Below are 15,445 nucleotides of genomic sequence, written 5' to 3'. Positions count from 1 at the left end.
GCGCGTCGCTCCACGGGCTTCAGATCATATAATAGCACGTAGGACGGTCCTTAGCGCAAAAACATACACTTTTCGTGCACTTTCATGAGCACTTGAGCTCGTAATTGCGATAGATTTAAAGGCGCCCGGCCACATGTGGGTCAGAGGCTGCAGTTCCGCCTCTTCACCGCTGTGGGGCGCTGCGACGGGGCATGATGGGAGACTCACAGCGTCATCACGTAGGGTTTAAGGTTCGCTGAAGTAAAATTCAGTAGAACGGCGGATGATGAACGTTATTCTGAAAAATGAAAAAAAAATCCACCAGAGGGCGCTCCTTTTAAAAGTTTTTAAAACCGTTTTCAATTAACGTTAAACAAAATGAATAAAAACGTCACACACACACACACACACACAAAAGACGAATAAAACAAGAAAAAATATGGAAGCCCATTTCCGTCAAGTAAGAAAAAATAATGCTTTTATTAATGACATAAAAGTCCTATTTTTGACACACTAAGTCATATATATAAGACGAAAGTCGGGATGAAAATTGAGACTTTAAAAGTCATACTATTGAGATAAAAAGTCGAAATCATGACAATAAAAAGTCATAAGTCATAATTTAAAAAGTCAAACTAAAATAGGACTTTTATGTCATTATTATGATTTACAAAAGCATTATTTTTTCTTATTTGACGGAAATTGGCTTCGATATTTTTTCTTGTTTTATTCCTCTTTTTTGTGGGTGTGTGACGTTTTTAATAAATTTGTTTAATGTTAATTGAAAACGGTTTTAAAATTTTTTAAAAGGAACGCCCATTTAAAAAAAACAAGAGGATTTTTTTTATGTAATTTCGACATAAGAAGTATATATATTATATATGTTATAACATATTATTTCGTAATTTCGACTTTTTATGTCATAATTAAATTTTTAAAATATAAATAGAGCAGATTGGTTCCTTAAACATAAATGACTGAATATCTGACCAATGAGAGATTACGTCGCTGCGCGTTGATCCTCCCCTATGGGGACATTATTATGTTAATGATGATGACGTTTAGTTCTTCCGTAGTTTCTTTTCTATCGAATAATCTTTCTAACGTTCGTTGACCTCGAAGCGAGTGTCCGTCACATTAGAGTGTGCCTAAAGAGTAAATGTGATTACTGATGTCAGCTTAAAGTCTTTCAGTTCAAAAGATTGAGTGATAACACTTTATAATGCAAACTATATATCAAAACAGCCCATTAACGATTTCGGTTATGTAACGGAAGAACGCGCAGTACAAAAGCGATCCAGCAGAGGGAGACATTGTCTGTAGACGCAAACAGAAGATCCAGTTCTGTACATAATCACTTTGTCAAACTTTTATTTAAAATGTGAAAATATTTTTTTTAAAATGTTCAAATAAATTCATTTTTAATAATATACATTCTATCATATACATATCATTATTAATACATAATATTAATACATAATATTATAAGCCTCATTATGTAACAGCACTGACAAAAGCACATAATTCAATTAAAAATAAATGTTATAAATAAATGTATTGTGACCTTACATTATATATATATATTTGGAAAAAGTCAGCATTTAAAAAAAAATGAATACATTTTTAATAAAACATTTTTTTTTACATTTGTGGAATACCACTGACGAAACATGTCATTGAATTAAAGATGTCATTTTAATTTCCTAAAATGTTTAGTATGACCTTGTATTAAACTAAGATAAATTAATATTATTTGTGTTTGTGATATCTATTTGTGAAGAATTCAAATTCAAAATCATTTGTTTCACATAATGCTGTATGCTGTTCAAATCAATACATATATATATATATATATATATATATATATATATATATATAGGTTTCTTTTAACTTTCATTATATGTAACAGCACTTCATTAAATTAAAAATAAATGTTGTGTTTAATACCCTGAAATATTTATTGTGACCTTCTATATATATATATATATATATATATATATATATATATATATATTTGGAAAAATGTCAGCATTTAAAAAAATGAATACATTTTTTACAAAATTATTTTTACATTTACATTTAACTCTCATTATGTGCAATACCACTGACAAAACATGTCATTAAATTAAAAATAAATGTCATTTTAATTTCCTAAAATGTTTAGTACGACCTTGTACTAAGAAGATAAATGAATATTATTTGTATTTGTGCTGATTTTAAAATCATTTGTTTCAAAGAATGCTGTTCAAAACAATACATTTATATATATATATATATATATATATATATATATATATATATATATATGTTTCTTTTAACTCTCATTATGTGTAACAGCACTTCATTAAATTAAAAATAAATGTGATTTATTTCTCTACAGTAAGTCAGTGACACATGAATGGGTTATCTTGAACCTTTAATAGACATTAATTACATGATATACATAGTGTTTCATTGAAACAAGAGCGTATCATTCGCAGGAATGGCCTCTTGTACATGAGGAGCGCTTCACCCCTCTCCACTTCGACTACAGCATTTAGTAGTAATGTAAAAGGTGTGTGTGTGTGTGTGTGTGTGTCGGGGCTGAACCTTGCGCTCAGTTTGACATTCACAGCCCGATGAAGAGGGGCCGATCAGGGCCCCGACACACACCGAGGGACATCTAAAGCCATTTTCATATTTCAAACATATTGAGCAAAATTGAAGAAAAGAAAACAGAAAAAAAAAGAAGAAATGACAGCATATATACACTTCATTTTGTGATATATACACATATATACAATATATATATTATATATATATATATATATATATATATATATATATAGATATATAAATATAGTAAAATAGATTAAATTACACTGATGTTTTTCCATAAATAACGGCTGGAGAGTAACAGGTTGGATGACACATGAGGTTTAGCTGTTGGAAGCACAGTGAGGTGTGTGTGTGTGAGTGTGTGTGAGTGTGGTCATGTGACCTATCAATTCAACACACTGATAACAGCTGATTAGTGAAGGACACACACTCCCCGTCAGTCTGTCTGTCTCTCGTTCAAGCTGCCGATGGCAAACACTGAAATGGTAAGTCAAGTTAAACACTAACGGTCTCATTTCCCTCGGCAACAACGTTCTGCCATTTGATTCAGTGTGACAATCACACCATGAAGCTTTAAAGTCAACGTGAAACACATTAGCGACTCATTCTACTTCCATAACGTACCGTGAAACAGGATATTCAATCATTATTCACTATTACTGTCGTAACCTTTAGTTTATTAAATACGATTTTTAGAGTCTAAAACAACGATTAAATAGTTATTTGACTAGTGGTAAACATCAGTTTGATGTGATGTCAGTTTAACAGTGATTTCAGATAACGTGCAATGATGAATCGCTGCAAAAAAACAGTATTTTAGTCTCGTTTTCCAATGCGAATATCAAAACGATGAGTATTTTTTTAATGAAAATGTATCAGAATGAAGTGCGTTTAAGCTTAAAACAAGAACAAATATCTAATCAGAAAACAGAGAACTTAACGAGATTACTTTTCTGAAATATTTTTTGCAAAACCCCCCTTAATTCCGATGCATTTTTCAGTGAATAAGACTTAAAATCTTCAGTCATTTTGCTTGATTTGCGAATGTTTAGATATTTGCGCTGGAAAACAAGACAGAAACACTGAGTAGGAAATTCATTTTTTTGCAGCGTAGAACATGAGATGGCGTTGACTTTAAAGCCCTTCGCAGTCGTCTGGGTTTAAATAAGTTACAGTAAATTCATTCAGCCGTTCCACCTGCCTGAAATCAACAACTACCGATCGATATTTGTTCATTAGTAGATCTACACGACAGGTAAAGGTGACTCAAGTAGTACAGTATAAAAATGGCATTGTAACAAATGCGCTTAAAGCACAGCCAAAATGTGCGAAATTACAGTTTCTTCACATGTGCTGAAAAGATTAAGTGCTTTTCCACATACAAACACTGATATTTTTGGCAAAGGTGCGAACGGATGTCGAAGATGCGTCTCCGTTCGCTGTTGATGGTGAAATCAGTACGGTTTTGGTTGCGAGTACTAAACCTGAAAACGGTGAATGACGCACACGCTCCTGTGCGACGTACCACCGAAACTCAGCTGTACCGGAAGAACGACACAAAAAAGGAAAGCAAATCGACAACAAAAACTGAAGAAAAAAAAAAGAAGCACAACAATACGAGTGGATCACCATCTGTGTGGCCTAACAGCATACTGTACAAAGTTCAGGACATTCTCTCAGAATGGGATGTTTGTCTTTGCTCTGCGCTGAAATTAGAGCAGCTTCTTCTAGTTCTCAGTTGCAGAGTCAGCGGATCGGCTCCGCCCCCTTCTGCCTGACGATTAGCGTTAAGACACGCCCACTAGTGGCCGTCGGAGTGGTCGTCTGAAGATCCTGCGTTGTGGATCCAGTCCAGGACGATCAAAGTCATGCTGCAGATCATCACTACGATGCCCATGATGAGGAACAACAACGCCTGAGGAGAACGAGAGAGAGAGTGTGATGAGACATACTGAGTCTATCGTCCTCAAGAACACGCGGACGGACGGAAGGACACGGATCTCTTACCCCGATCTTCTGGACGGATTTCATGGACTCCTTCTTCACCAGTCTGATGTAGAAGGCCGAAGGCAGGATGAAGATGAGCATAGCAGCAGCGGACGCACCTGCAGAGAAACCAACCAGGAAAAAAAAACCATTAAAATCTCAACTGAAATAAAATATAAAAACATATTTTAGTTCAGATAGATGATGACGCTAATGAAGTACTAAAATAACTAAAATGGGAATAAAAATTCATTAAAAAATATACTGTCAAAAAATATAGTATGTATGTAAATAGAGTTGTAAAATAAACATTAACTGAAATAAAACATAAACTTAAAATTATTATTATTTTAAGTTGAAATACAAAAATAACTAAAACTGAAATAAAAGTTAATAAAAACTATATTGTAAAAAAAATAATAAAAAAATAAAACCATCTCGAGATTAAAGTTGTTAAATTTCGAGAAAAAAGTCGAGATAAAATGTTGAGAATAAACTCATTAAATTACCAGAAAAAAGTCATTAAATTACGAGAACAAATTCTTTAAATTATGAGAAAAATGTCGTTAAATTTCAAGAAAAAAGTCGAGATAAAATGTTGAGAATAAAGTCATTAAATTATGAGAAAAAAGTCATTAAATTACGAGATCAAATTCATTAAATTACGAATTTGTCCTCATAATTTAACGACTTTTTTCTCGTAATTTAATGACTTTATTCTCATAATTTAATGAGTTTATTCTCAACATTTTATTTCGACTTTTTTCTCGAAATTTAACAACTTTAATCTCGAGTTTTATTTTTTTTATTATTGCTTGGCCCTAATCCTCTTCTGTATAAAATAAACATTAATTGAAATAAAAAATGTTAAACTTATTTTTGTTTAAGTTGAAGTAGTAAAATAAGTAAAACTGAAATAAAAATGAATACATTGTAAAATTTATATTTGAAAGTTGTAAAAAAAACATTTTCGATACTTGAAATAAAACAAACTTATTTTATTTCAGATAGTTGATTTTTTCAGTCTTTCTACTTCAAAATTTTGTTTAATTCAATGTGATATTTGCCTTTTCTTTGTAATTATTTGTGAAATTTACTAGCAATGTCTGAGTGAAAATTGCTCAAATTGTATCAAAGTAAATCCTACACCATTTTTTTCGTCTATATAGACATATAAATAAAATCTAATAAACAAAAAACACACAACGGAAATTACTGAAACTTCAAAATAATGCTAAAAACCAAAATAGTATATTAATGATACTAAAACGACACAAGCTGTGACATCACATCCTGTGTCCCACCTACCGATAAATCCAAAAATGTCTCTGATGGTGGGAACGAAGATGACGAGGATGTTGACGCAGACCAGCAGGGCGACGGTGATGCAGATGTGACGCGGCCAGCTGAAGTCTTTAGAGGCGCCGAGGAGATGGTTGACTGAGGTGCGGATCTGAAACATTGAAGAAACCTTCGATCAACACACCTGCAACGTTTCTGTGTGTTTCAAGGCCTGTGAATGTGCAGAAATACTCACTGGGAAGAGAACCACGGGCACGGTCAGCGTCACGGCGGTCAGGACGGCGAAACGCACGATCAGAAGCACCAAGTCAAAATTGTAGACCTTTGAGTAAGTGTGCAGGAGCTCGGGTTCAACGGCCTCTGTGAAACACAAAACAAGCTCTTTCTTCAAACTGCACTCATTATCACATCATCACAGTTTTTATGAATTTATGAATTTCATTTTTGTTTTAGTCATTCTGTTGTGTTTTAGGCCTTTTTTAGTTTTTGATTTTTTTATATAGTTTTAATTTTAGTTATTTTAGTACTTAAAGTTCTGAAATAAACCATAAAGAAATAAAGAACTAAATAAAAATAAAAAATATTGCCTTGGCAAATAGCTGAAATAAAATAAACTTTTTAAAATAATTTTATATTTTCCATTTTCATTTTAGTAGGTTTTTGTTTTTGGCCCCTTTTTAGGGTTTTGATTAAAAAAAATTTATATATTTGTATCAATTTTAATAATTTTTACTCTTAGTTATTTTAGTACCTCAAGTTCTAAAATAATAAAAAATAATAAAAAAGAAAAGCACTAAATGGAAATGAAAAATGTTGGCTCGGAAACTAGATAAAATAAAATTTTAGTAATTTTGTTGTGTATTTGGGTTTTTTTAATGTGTTAAATATGTATACATTTTTATTAATTTTTAATCAGTTTTAGTTATTTTAGTACTTCAAGTTCTAAAATAAAAATAAATAAATAAAAACTAAATGGAAATGAGAAATGTTGCCTTAGCAACTAGTTGAAATAAAGCGTATATATGTTCTAGTTTAATAAGGAAAATGTTTCATATGGTTTTAGTTACTCTGAATGATGAAAAACCCATTTTATCGTCAACAAGCTGTGTTATAACTTTGTCCAGAACATCAAACAACTCATCCCACAAATATGTTTATTTTTCCTTCGCTGAGTCTGAGAAATCCCTCCGTTGCGTAACATTTCCTGTCTATCAGCTGCAGCAAACAGCTGAACGTCTCTCACTTTTTCCCAAAATCTATGGAACACACGGGTTCACCGCTGGCCTTCTGCCGGCTCAATCCGGAGCGTTTTAACGGACACACCTCCGTTTAAAACAAACAGCCTCACTGTACATTTTAACCCAGTATCGCACTATCAAATGTGTCGTAACGTGTTTTGGAAGCCGCTCAGGCTCGGATGTGGCCGTGCGTCTGTGTTTTGCTCACCGTTGAAGGTCAGGTATCCGAACAGAGCAGCCAACAGATACATCACAAACATTCCCAGAAACGACACATTCGCAACGTTCTGCATCTTCTTCCGGGAACGACTGCAGATGGAAAGTTGGAGAAAGAGTTAGTTTTTTATAGGGCGCCTTTTGACTTAGCTTTTCCATGATTTATTCTTGATTACTATAAATCATTTTACAGAGGTTTTTCTATTGCAACATCAAAACTTTGTAAAAGGGCATAGTAGGTCCTAAATCTTACTCACTCTTTGAGCTCCTCGTACATGGGCAGGATAGCCGGGTGGCACACAAATGCAAAGGTCAAAATGGGAACCGCGTACACAGTCTAAGGTAAAACAATAAAGTTAGATCAGCGCACACTTCTCACACTCAAATGCAAATATCTGGATGCAAATATCAGCCTCGTACCTGTGAGTTAAAGACGAAGTACTTGGGTTTGCAGCACTCTTCTTCAGTAGTGTTGACCTGCGGCTGAGAGACGTTCACTGTGATGTTAATGAGGTTCTCGGGTAGTGGACAGGGGATCTGGAACTTCTTGTAGATCACCTGAAGAACAAAAGCAAGAGGGAACGTCTCGTCAGACTAACAATAGCAGCTCCAATGACACTCTTGCTCTCATTTGCATGTTTTTTTATATATGTTAAACAGGAGCATTTATGAACATTTTATCTCAGTACTCACCACAATGACGAAGAACACCATACACAACAAAGAGAAACCGCTAGTGTATCCAAGATAACCTGAAAAGAAACACAAACCAAGAGGATCAGCACAAAACACACTAAATACAAACATCTTCAGTCACGTCATATTTTATATATATATATATAATCTTTCTAAAAATTTAGTTACATTTATTTTTATTTATAATTTAACATTTTTAATAATAATAATAATTATTATTATTATATTAATTATATATATATATATATATATATATATATATATATATAATTATTCTAAAATTGTATTATATTTATTTTTATAATAATTGTATTTATTTATAATTTAACTTTTATAATAATTATAACTTATAATAATTACATCAATTATACATTATTATTTAAATTCATATAAATTATTAAATTATTAAACTTAATACAATTATAAACATTTATTATTTTAATAACTATCCCCCCTCATATATATTTGTTCTACAATTTTATTTATTTATTTTTATTAATTTTTAATTGATCATTTTACCATTTTTATAATAACAATAATTATATTATGATATTATTTTGAATAATATTTAATTTTTATATATATATATATATATATATATATATATATATATATATATATATAATTTTTCTATTTAATTTTATAATTTTAGGTTCAACTTTATTTTAAGGTGTCTATGTTACAGTGTAATTATACATTTAAGTACTGAGTAATAATAATTACCTACATGTATTTTCTATAGGGTTAAGGTTAGGATTAGGGTTAGTTGCATGTAATTATGCACAATTTATAGTAATTACTACAGTAAGTACATGTAAAATGTGTAACAAGGAGATTGTAAAATAAAGCCTTACCTAATTTTAATCAAATTTATCTTAATATTCTTTGTGCAAAATATAATCCCTTATTTATTCTGGGGTAAATTCTAGTTTTGTGAGTTTCACTCTCCTGCGAGGACACTTACCCAGGTTTTTAAGCAGCGAGAGTGGCAGTATGATGCTGACGGTGACTATTAGAACCAGATAATCTCCATTAGTGTACCACGCACTGCAAAACATAACACACCACAAAGTTCGAAATTAGTGCTGAGGAAATGACACGCAGCTGTTCTGCAACATCCTGTTTCCAAACAACACACTGCGAGAGTGTTTGCGGTGTTTCAGTTCTGTCTGGGGCCGTGTATCGTGTTGCTTTGTGTGCAGGGGCCTTTGGGCTCCATGTAGGGGTCTGAATCTTTCATGTCAGTGTTTGTTGTATTAGGTCACTGTCACAAAGCTCTCAATCGACGTCTTTGAACAGACGTTCAGACCCCCCCGGCCGGACAGCTGTACAATGAAACGCTCACACTGTTCTAACCAGTGCTGAAAAACATTCCAGCGCAACAACAACATCAGCAGCCTGTGAAATCTTACTTGTCATTGGCGTCTAAGAAGGCCTTAATGACGATGGGCAGCTCGTACTTCACGATGTAGAGGTAGCTCGCCATTGCTGGGATTGAAACAGAGTTTGAAAACGCTTTAGTGCCTTAAACAGAACCGAACTCAGTGTTATCTGCATGTTCACACTGCTGGTCATACCTCCAAAGTTCTGCATGGTGATAGAGCAGGATGCTGCCAGTTTGCCTGGAATCCCGAACGCTTTGTACCCCAGCTGTTCATACACCACAGACCCTGAACAGAGGGGATTCAGAGAGTTAAAACTCATACTTATCACAGTTAAAAATAGAAACATGTTCACAGAGAGAAGCTAACCTCCTTCATTGGCCGTTTTGAGCAGCAAATGGACCGAGTACAGGGAGAAAATGGCCACGGCAACCAGCAGGATCCTACAGAAATCAACAAAAACCATGAACACCGGAAGTAAACAATAAAACAAGCAGAACTTGAACCGCATTTGATTAGATGGTTAGAAGTGTTGCATTTTCATCAAAGAGTTCATTGTGTGCACAGAAATTTCCCAGCTAACAGGGAACGTTCTGGCAAGGTTCTCTCAAATTTATGAACAAACGTTCTTCCAGTAACGTTAATAGAACGTTCGTTCAATGTTATCTGGTCTTTAATAATGTTCTCAGAACGTTTGCACAAAAAAACATTATCAATACATCAATTATGGAACGTTCTTTTTCTGAAACATTCTAAGTTTTTTAAATGTTACTAGTTTCGGAATGTTCAGAGAACGTTTTGAATGTTCAGAGAATGGAAACGTTAGCGAAAGTTTCTTAAAACATTTTTGTTAGCTGGGATGCATTAAGAAAAACAGAAAGCTCATGTTAACTTTAGATGTTAAACGAGTCGTCTATGTAGACCAAATGACCTCAACTCAAACCTAAAGTTTGCTCACCCGACAACTGGACATAATGGACTCTCTGTAATGCCTCACGTTACGAACACACACAAACACGCAGAGGGAGGTGACTATGGATTAGACCTGATTATATCCTCACACACTCATTCATTCCACTGTCTGCAGCTCACTTGATCCCATTATAACCTGCGTGACCTTCAGTAGATTTCCATTTCACATGTCTGGAGCTGAACAGGACATCTTTACTATTTAACACGTTCTTTAAGCAAACAGCAAGCTTTCCCTCCAGACACTTCAATTAAACCAGCCATGCCCATTTCTTTCAATGAATTTTATGCTTTAAACTCAAATGACTGGGATTATATTGTCCACCCTGATATATCAGTCACTGGAAATCCCATTTTGGTTAACCAAGGAATCATTTGAGTAATTCTTTGATGGATGATTTGGCATTCGGACAGATTAAAAATGCACAGGCGGCTTTGTTTGTAAACACTAAGAAGACTTCCTTTTACCTCCTTGATCAGAGTCAAACTGATTTACTACAGTGGATTTACACCTACCAGAATATAGGGGCAAACTGCTGGACTCCTTAACGGCATTAATTATCCTAATCGGGTAATTAGCAGTCCTGTAAATTTTGTACATACTTTCAGCTAACAGAAATATGTTCTAAGAACATTAAGTTACGAAAACGTTTTTTCTTTCAAAGATCATCCAGCTTTTTAAAAACGTTTGGTTATGTGAACATTCCATTTTATCATCCTGCAAACATTATGGGAATGTTATTTTAGAATGTTATTATGGGAATGTTAATTTAGAATGTTCACTGAACATTCCGAAACAAGAAGTAACATTTAAAAACCAAACTAGAAAAGTGGGTGGTAACCAGATCTGGTATCAGCTCATGCAAATATGCATGTAAATATTTAAAACTGAGGTGTTTTGTCAGTTCTTCATGTCGCACTACAGAATACTCACACAAACATGGCGATGCCAGTATTAGCCATGGCATAGGAGAGTCCTAGTATTCCACTTCCCATGATGGCGTTGCCCAAGTTAAACACTGACATTCCGAACGACGCCGAGCCTTGGCTCTGAAAAACAAGAACAGCGAGATTTATAATGTGATGTTTAAGTTCGGATTCTAAAACCTCTTAGACCAGATGATCCACTTACATATTCAGCTTCATACTTCTTCTTGCCCAAGTGATGATCAGAGAGGAAGTTCTGACTTTCGGCGTCCACGTCGGTATACTGCAGTCTGTAATCACAACAGTGTATTAGATAATGTTTTTTTTTTATCTGTGGAATGATTTATTAGCTAATAGTGACTTGTCTAGGTCAAATGAAGCAGGTTTTACCCGTTGAAGGGGACTTTGGTGGGACAGTCCTGATAACTTGTGTATTCGTTGCTGTTGGAACTACTGCTGTCCATCTCTGGAGCGATGTTAAAACGACTCATCTTTGTATTTGTAAGGGCGTTGCTCATTCTGTAATAAAAACAATGAAAGACTCTCCTTATTTTAAATATATATTAGAACAGCAGACAATAAAGACCATTAAAAGTGTTCTCAGGAATACTTGTGTCCCCAGAAAACGACCGTCAACGCATGCATCTTTCCTGTAAAATGCGCTACCCCGCGTGTTTTATTATGTTTATGTTTTATTTTATCTAAGAGATGACTTACAAGCTAATAGTGACTTGTCTATAGGTCAAATGAAGCATGTTTTACCCGCTGAAGGGGACTTCCTGATAACTTGTGTATTTGCTGGAGTTGAAACTACTGTCAAAACAACTCATCTTTGTATTTGCATGGGCTTTGTTCAGTCTGTAATTAAAAACAATGAAATAGTCTCCTTATTTTGTAAGGATTTAGGTTTAGCTTGAACATTGTGGGTTGGGATCCCACCAATGAGGCTTCAATTTCTTTTTTTTTTAGTAAGAAATTCTCAGTTAACTGATTTGACTGATATTGTTAAGGAACATTCACATTTGTTTTATTATGTTTATGTTTTTATTTTATTTAAGGGATGACTTCTTAGCTAATAGTGACTTGTCTATAGGTCAAATGAAGCATGTTTTACCCGCTGAAGGGGACTTTGGTGGGACAGTGCTGATAACTTTTGTACTCGTTGCTGTTGGAACTGGTGTCCATGTCTGGAGCGTGTTCAAAACGACTCATCTTTGGATTTGCAGGGGTTTTGTTCAGTCTGTAATTAAAAACAATAAAATATTCTCCTTATTTTGTAAGGATTTAGGTTTAGCTTTAACATTGTGGGATGAGGCTTTAAATTGGGTTTTTTAGTAAGAAACTCCCAGGCAAGGTGGTTTTGGTTATTGCTTCTTTAAATATTATGTCTACTGATAAATGTAACAACAATATATTAGAACAGCGCCCAATAAACACCTTTACAAAACAGGAAACAATAGTGTTCACAGGAAAACTTGTGTCTCCGTCAATGCACGCCCCTTTCTCGTAAAATGCGCGTCCCCGCGTGGCTCAGCGGAGCCGCGCCTCAAGACAGCACCGCAGCCGAGCATCAGGTCACGTGACCCACCAGAGCTGAGCGCACAACGAGTGGAAAATTACAAACCGGCACCGACAACAGATCAGCACGCGCTGCGTCCGCCGCATCGTCATCAACTATTAATACCGACGTCTGATCAGTATAAATTTGTATTTTCGGAACAAAATCATTAAACACCACAACTGATGTATTTATTCTGACTCGTTTAACGTAACGTTATTTAAACTGATTCCGACGACCAATCAGACCGTGGAACGGAAACTAAAATGTTGATTTTGCATTTAAACTCCCAAAACCCTATGAATAATTATACAAAATCAAATAATAATGATTATATTGCTAGAATGACAAAAATGATGCAGATGCTCGGTGTGTGAAGCAGACGCCCCCGCATTTATCAATAACCACCGGTTTAAATTACACGACATCGCCAAAAAAAAAAAAAAAAAAAACCAACAACAATAAAACATGTAATTTAATATGTGCACCCTTTGACAGTGTTTTACAAAATATTAATATTTAAGATCATTGGTTTTGCGCCAGCATCTGTGTGTTTGATGAATGAATTACACGGATGTGTCGAAAGAAGCTGATGAAATACACGAACCGGTCACGCCGCAAAAACGGATCTGGAGCAGCACAAAATGAATAAAAACGATCAAATAAAAGCGAAAATAGTGTGATGTGGTTATAAAAAATAAAAAATATATCAGAGAATCATGGCGGTTCTGAAACAAAATAATGTCAAACCGGTATGAAATCTTACCTTATGAATTAAAGAAGAAAAATCCGTTTCTTCAGCTCCGGTATGAATGGAATAAAGAAATGACCAAACCCTCCCAGTCGTGAAGAATGTTCCAGTGATCAATTACAGAACCGATAACGATTGATCCTTCAAAAATGTACCGTAATAGATAACCAATAAATATTAATAAAGTAAATTAATCATAAATATTGTATAAATACAGTAACACTTGTAAACACTACAGTTTGTAATACTAATATTAATATTAATGTTGAAGATGAACGGAGATGTCCTCTGGGCGCGTCCGGTATCAATGTCGTGTTCTGATGCTGCTGAATGACGGTTTATATGCATTGCATCAGCCGGCGGAAGAAAGGGGCGGAGCCTCTGACGTGGATTGTATACAAACACTGAACAGCCATCCAGCCCTGACCCAGAGACTAGAGTGAATCTCTTTCCCTGCCCCGGGAAGGCGTTTTCTTCCTGCTCATAGGAATTCAAATGCACTGACTAAACCTTTAATAGCACAATTGTTTCTCTTAGAGCAATGAGAACAAATGTAGAGTTTCTCCTGAAAATAAAGGTTCCAACTAACTAAGGGTTTTTACAGCCATGCATTAGAGGAACCATTTTGGTTCCTCAAAGAGCCTTTTAGTATCTCACCTCTATGATCTGAGCTGCTGTCCACATTCATGTCCTGTGTACACCGACTGGATGTCTTTGACAGAAATGAGATTAAATGGAATCTCACATGTGTGTCTACTTTTTTACTTTATGTCAAGAATTGACAAATTTATAGGCTATATATTTCTCCTAAAAAAAATTCAGGAGAAACATCTGAGATAAAAGTCTATCTATAAAAACATTTAAATTCCATGAGCAATGAAAGATCTATATTTAATACTCTGAAAAAAAAAGTACATTTCTATAATATACTTAAAGTGCTCTATTTTCGTGCACTATTTTTGTACTTAATATACTAAAAGTCTCTTATTCTTAAGATCATCTTAAGAACATCTAAGTGTACTTAACTGTGCTATTTTGAGACAATATGAAATATGAACTAAAATGTGCTTTTAATATATCTCTGTATTTAAAAAATGTATTTAGATACTACTTATAGTACATTTGAACCTAAATATATTTTTAAAATACAGAGATAATATATTAAAAGCACATTTTAGTTCATATTTCATACTTACCTGGATTAATTATCTGGATTTATGTATGAATGCTTTCTGAAATGTGGTTTACAAATGACAAATAATTTGACATCAGAGAAACCGCAGATATAGGCCACACAACCCGCTGTATGCCCTACATTACATACAGGCAGAAACACCTGCTCAACTCAGAGTCTTTGATTTAACTCACCTTTGACTTAGAAGTTCCTCCTAAAATGTGTTATATGTCAAAATATGTCAGTTCTTGACATATTGACAAGTAGACACGCTCCTTTTTAATGTAATTACTGTCTGCTGAGAAACAGTACACTTTTTTCTGGGAGTGAATAAGATCACGAGACCACATGACTATGATGCTGAAGAGGGGAGCCGTGAGGAACAAAAGGAGGAATTTTACAAAAAGAGGAACTTCTGAGATGACGTTAGACACAATGACAGATTAAACAAGTCGGGAATGAGTGCGCCCCGTGCTGCTTTGGGTCACTGCAGACAAGGGCAACGAGTTGAGTTTGTTGTTTCAATCCCAGCATAACTTAAACGAATCACTCGCCTGACCACCTTCGCATAGAAGTTCCTCGTCACCCCCCGATCGGCCAAATCCCCCAGTGGAAGTGGACTCCGGTCTACAGTGATTTACCCTCGGATTAAAGGCCACTGCAGCCTCT

The 15,445-nt window shown here is 34.6% G+C and overlaps 2 protein-coding genes across 6 annotated transcripts in view; both read right to left on the bottom strand.

Moving 5' to 3' along the window:
• scaf11 (SR-related CTD-associated factor 11) overlaps positions 1–204 on the bottom strand; it is a 12,047-nt gene extending 11,843 nt beyond the window's left edge. For 2 of the 4 annotated variants that reach the window (XM_048155149.1, XM_048155151.1), the window contains exon 1: positions 1–204. This exon is cut by the window's left edge and continues 6 nt beyond it. The gene's annotated coding sequence lies outside the window, so the exon portion shown is untranslated. The other 2 variants (XM_048155148.1, XM_048155150.1) reach the window with 1 other exon arrangement.
• Positions 205–2,378: 2,174 nt separating this feature from the next.
• Positions 2,379–13,939, bottom strand: slc38a2 (solute carrier family 38 member 2). 2 transcript variants are annotated; one of them, XM_048155476.1, is made up of 17 exons: positions 13,618–13,939; positions 12,408–12,533; positions 11,684–11,812; positions 11,499–11,583; positions 11,301–11,416; positions 9,767–9,840; positions 9,593–9,685; positions 9,428–9,503; positions 8,980–9,062; positions 8,013–8,071; positions 7,740–7,877; positions 7,577–7,656; positions 7,312–7,412; positions 6,101–6,225; positions 5,872–6,016; positions 4,585–4,682; positions 2,379–4,492 (listed from the first exon to the last, which is right to left on the bottom strand). In XM_048155476.1, the coding sequence occupies exons 2-17, from the start codon at positions 12,503–12,505 to the stop codon at positions 4,379–4,381; spliced, it is 1,614 nt and encodes a 537-aa protein (XP_048011433.1). In that variant the 5' UTR covers positions 12,506–12,533; positions 13,618–13,939; the 3' UTR covers positions 2,379–4,378. The 2 variants fall into 2 exon arrangements, with proteins under 2 accessions (XP_048011433.1, XP_048011434.1); XM_048155477.1 differs by lacking the exon at positions 12,408–12,533 and having other exon boundaries at positions 13,618–13,938.
• Between the last annotated feature and the right edge of the window lie 1,506 nt (positions 13,940–15,445).

The sequence above is a fragment of the Megalobrama amblycephala genome, linkage group LG14 (genome assembly GCF_018812025.1).
Source record: "Megalobrama amblycephala isolate DHTTF-2021 linkage group LG14, ASM1881202v1, whole genome shotgun sequence".
NCBI lineage: Eukaryota > Metazoa > Chordata > Actinopteri > Cypriniformes > Xenocyprididae > Megalobrama > Megalobrama amblycephala.
Note: the sequence above shows the minus strand (reverse complement) of the source record. Positions and strands in the feature narration are given on the sequence as shown.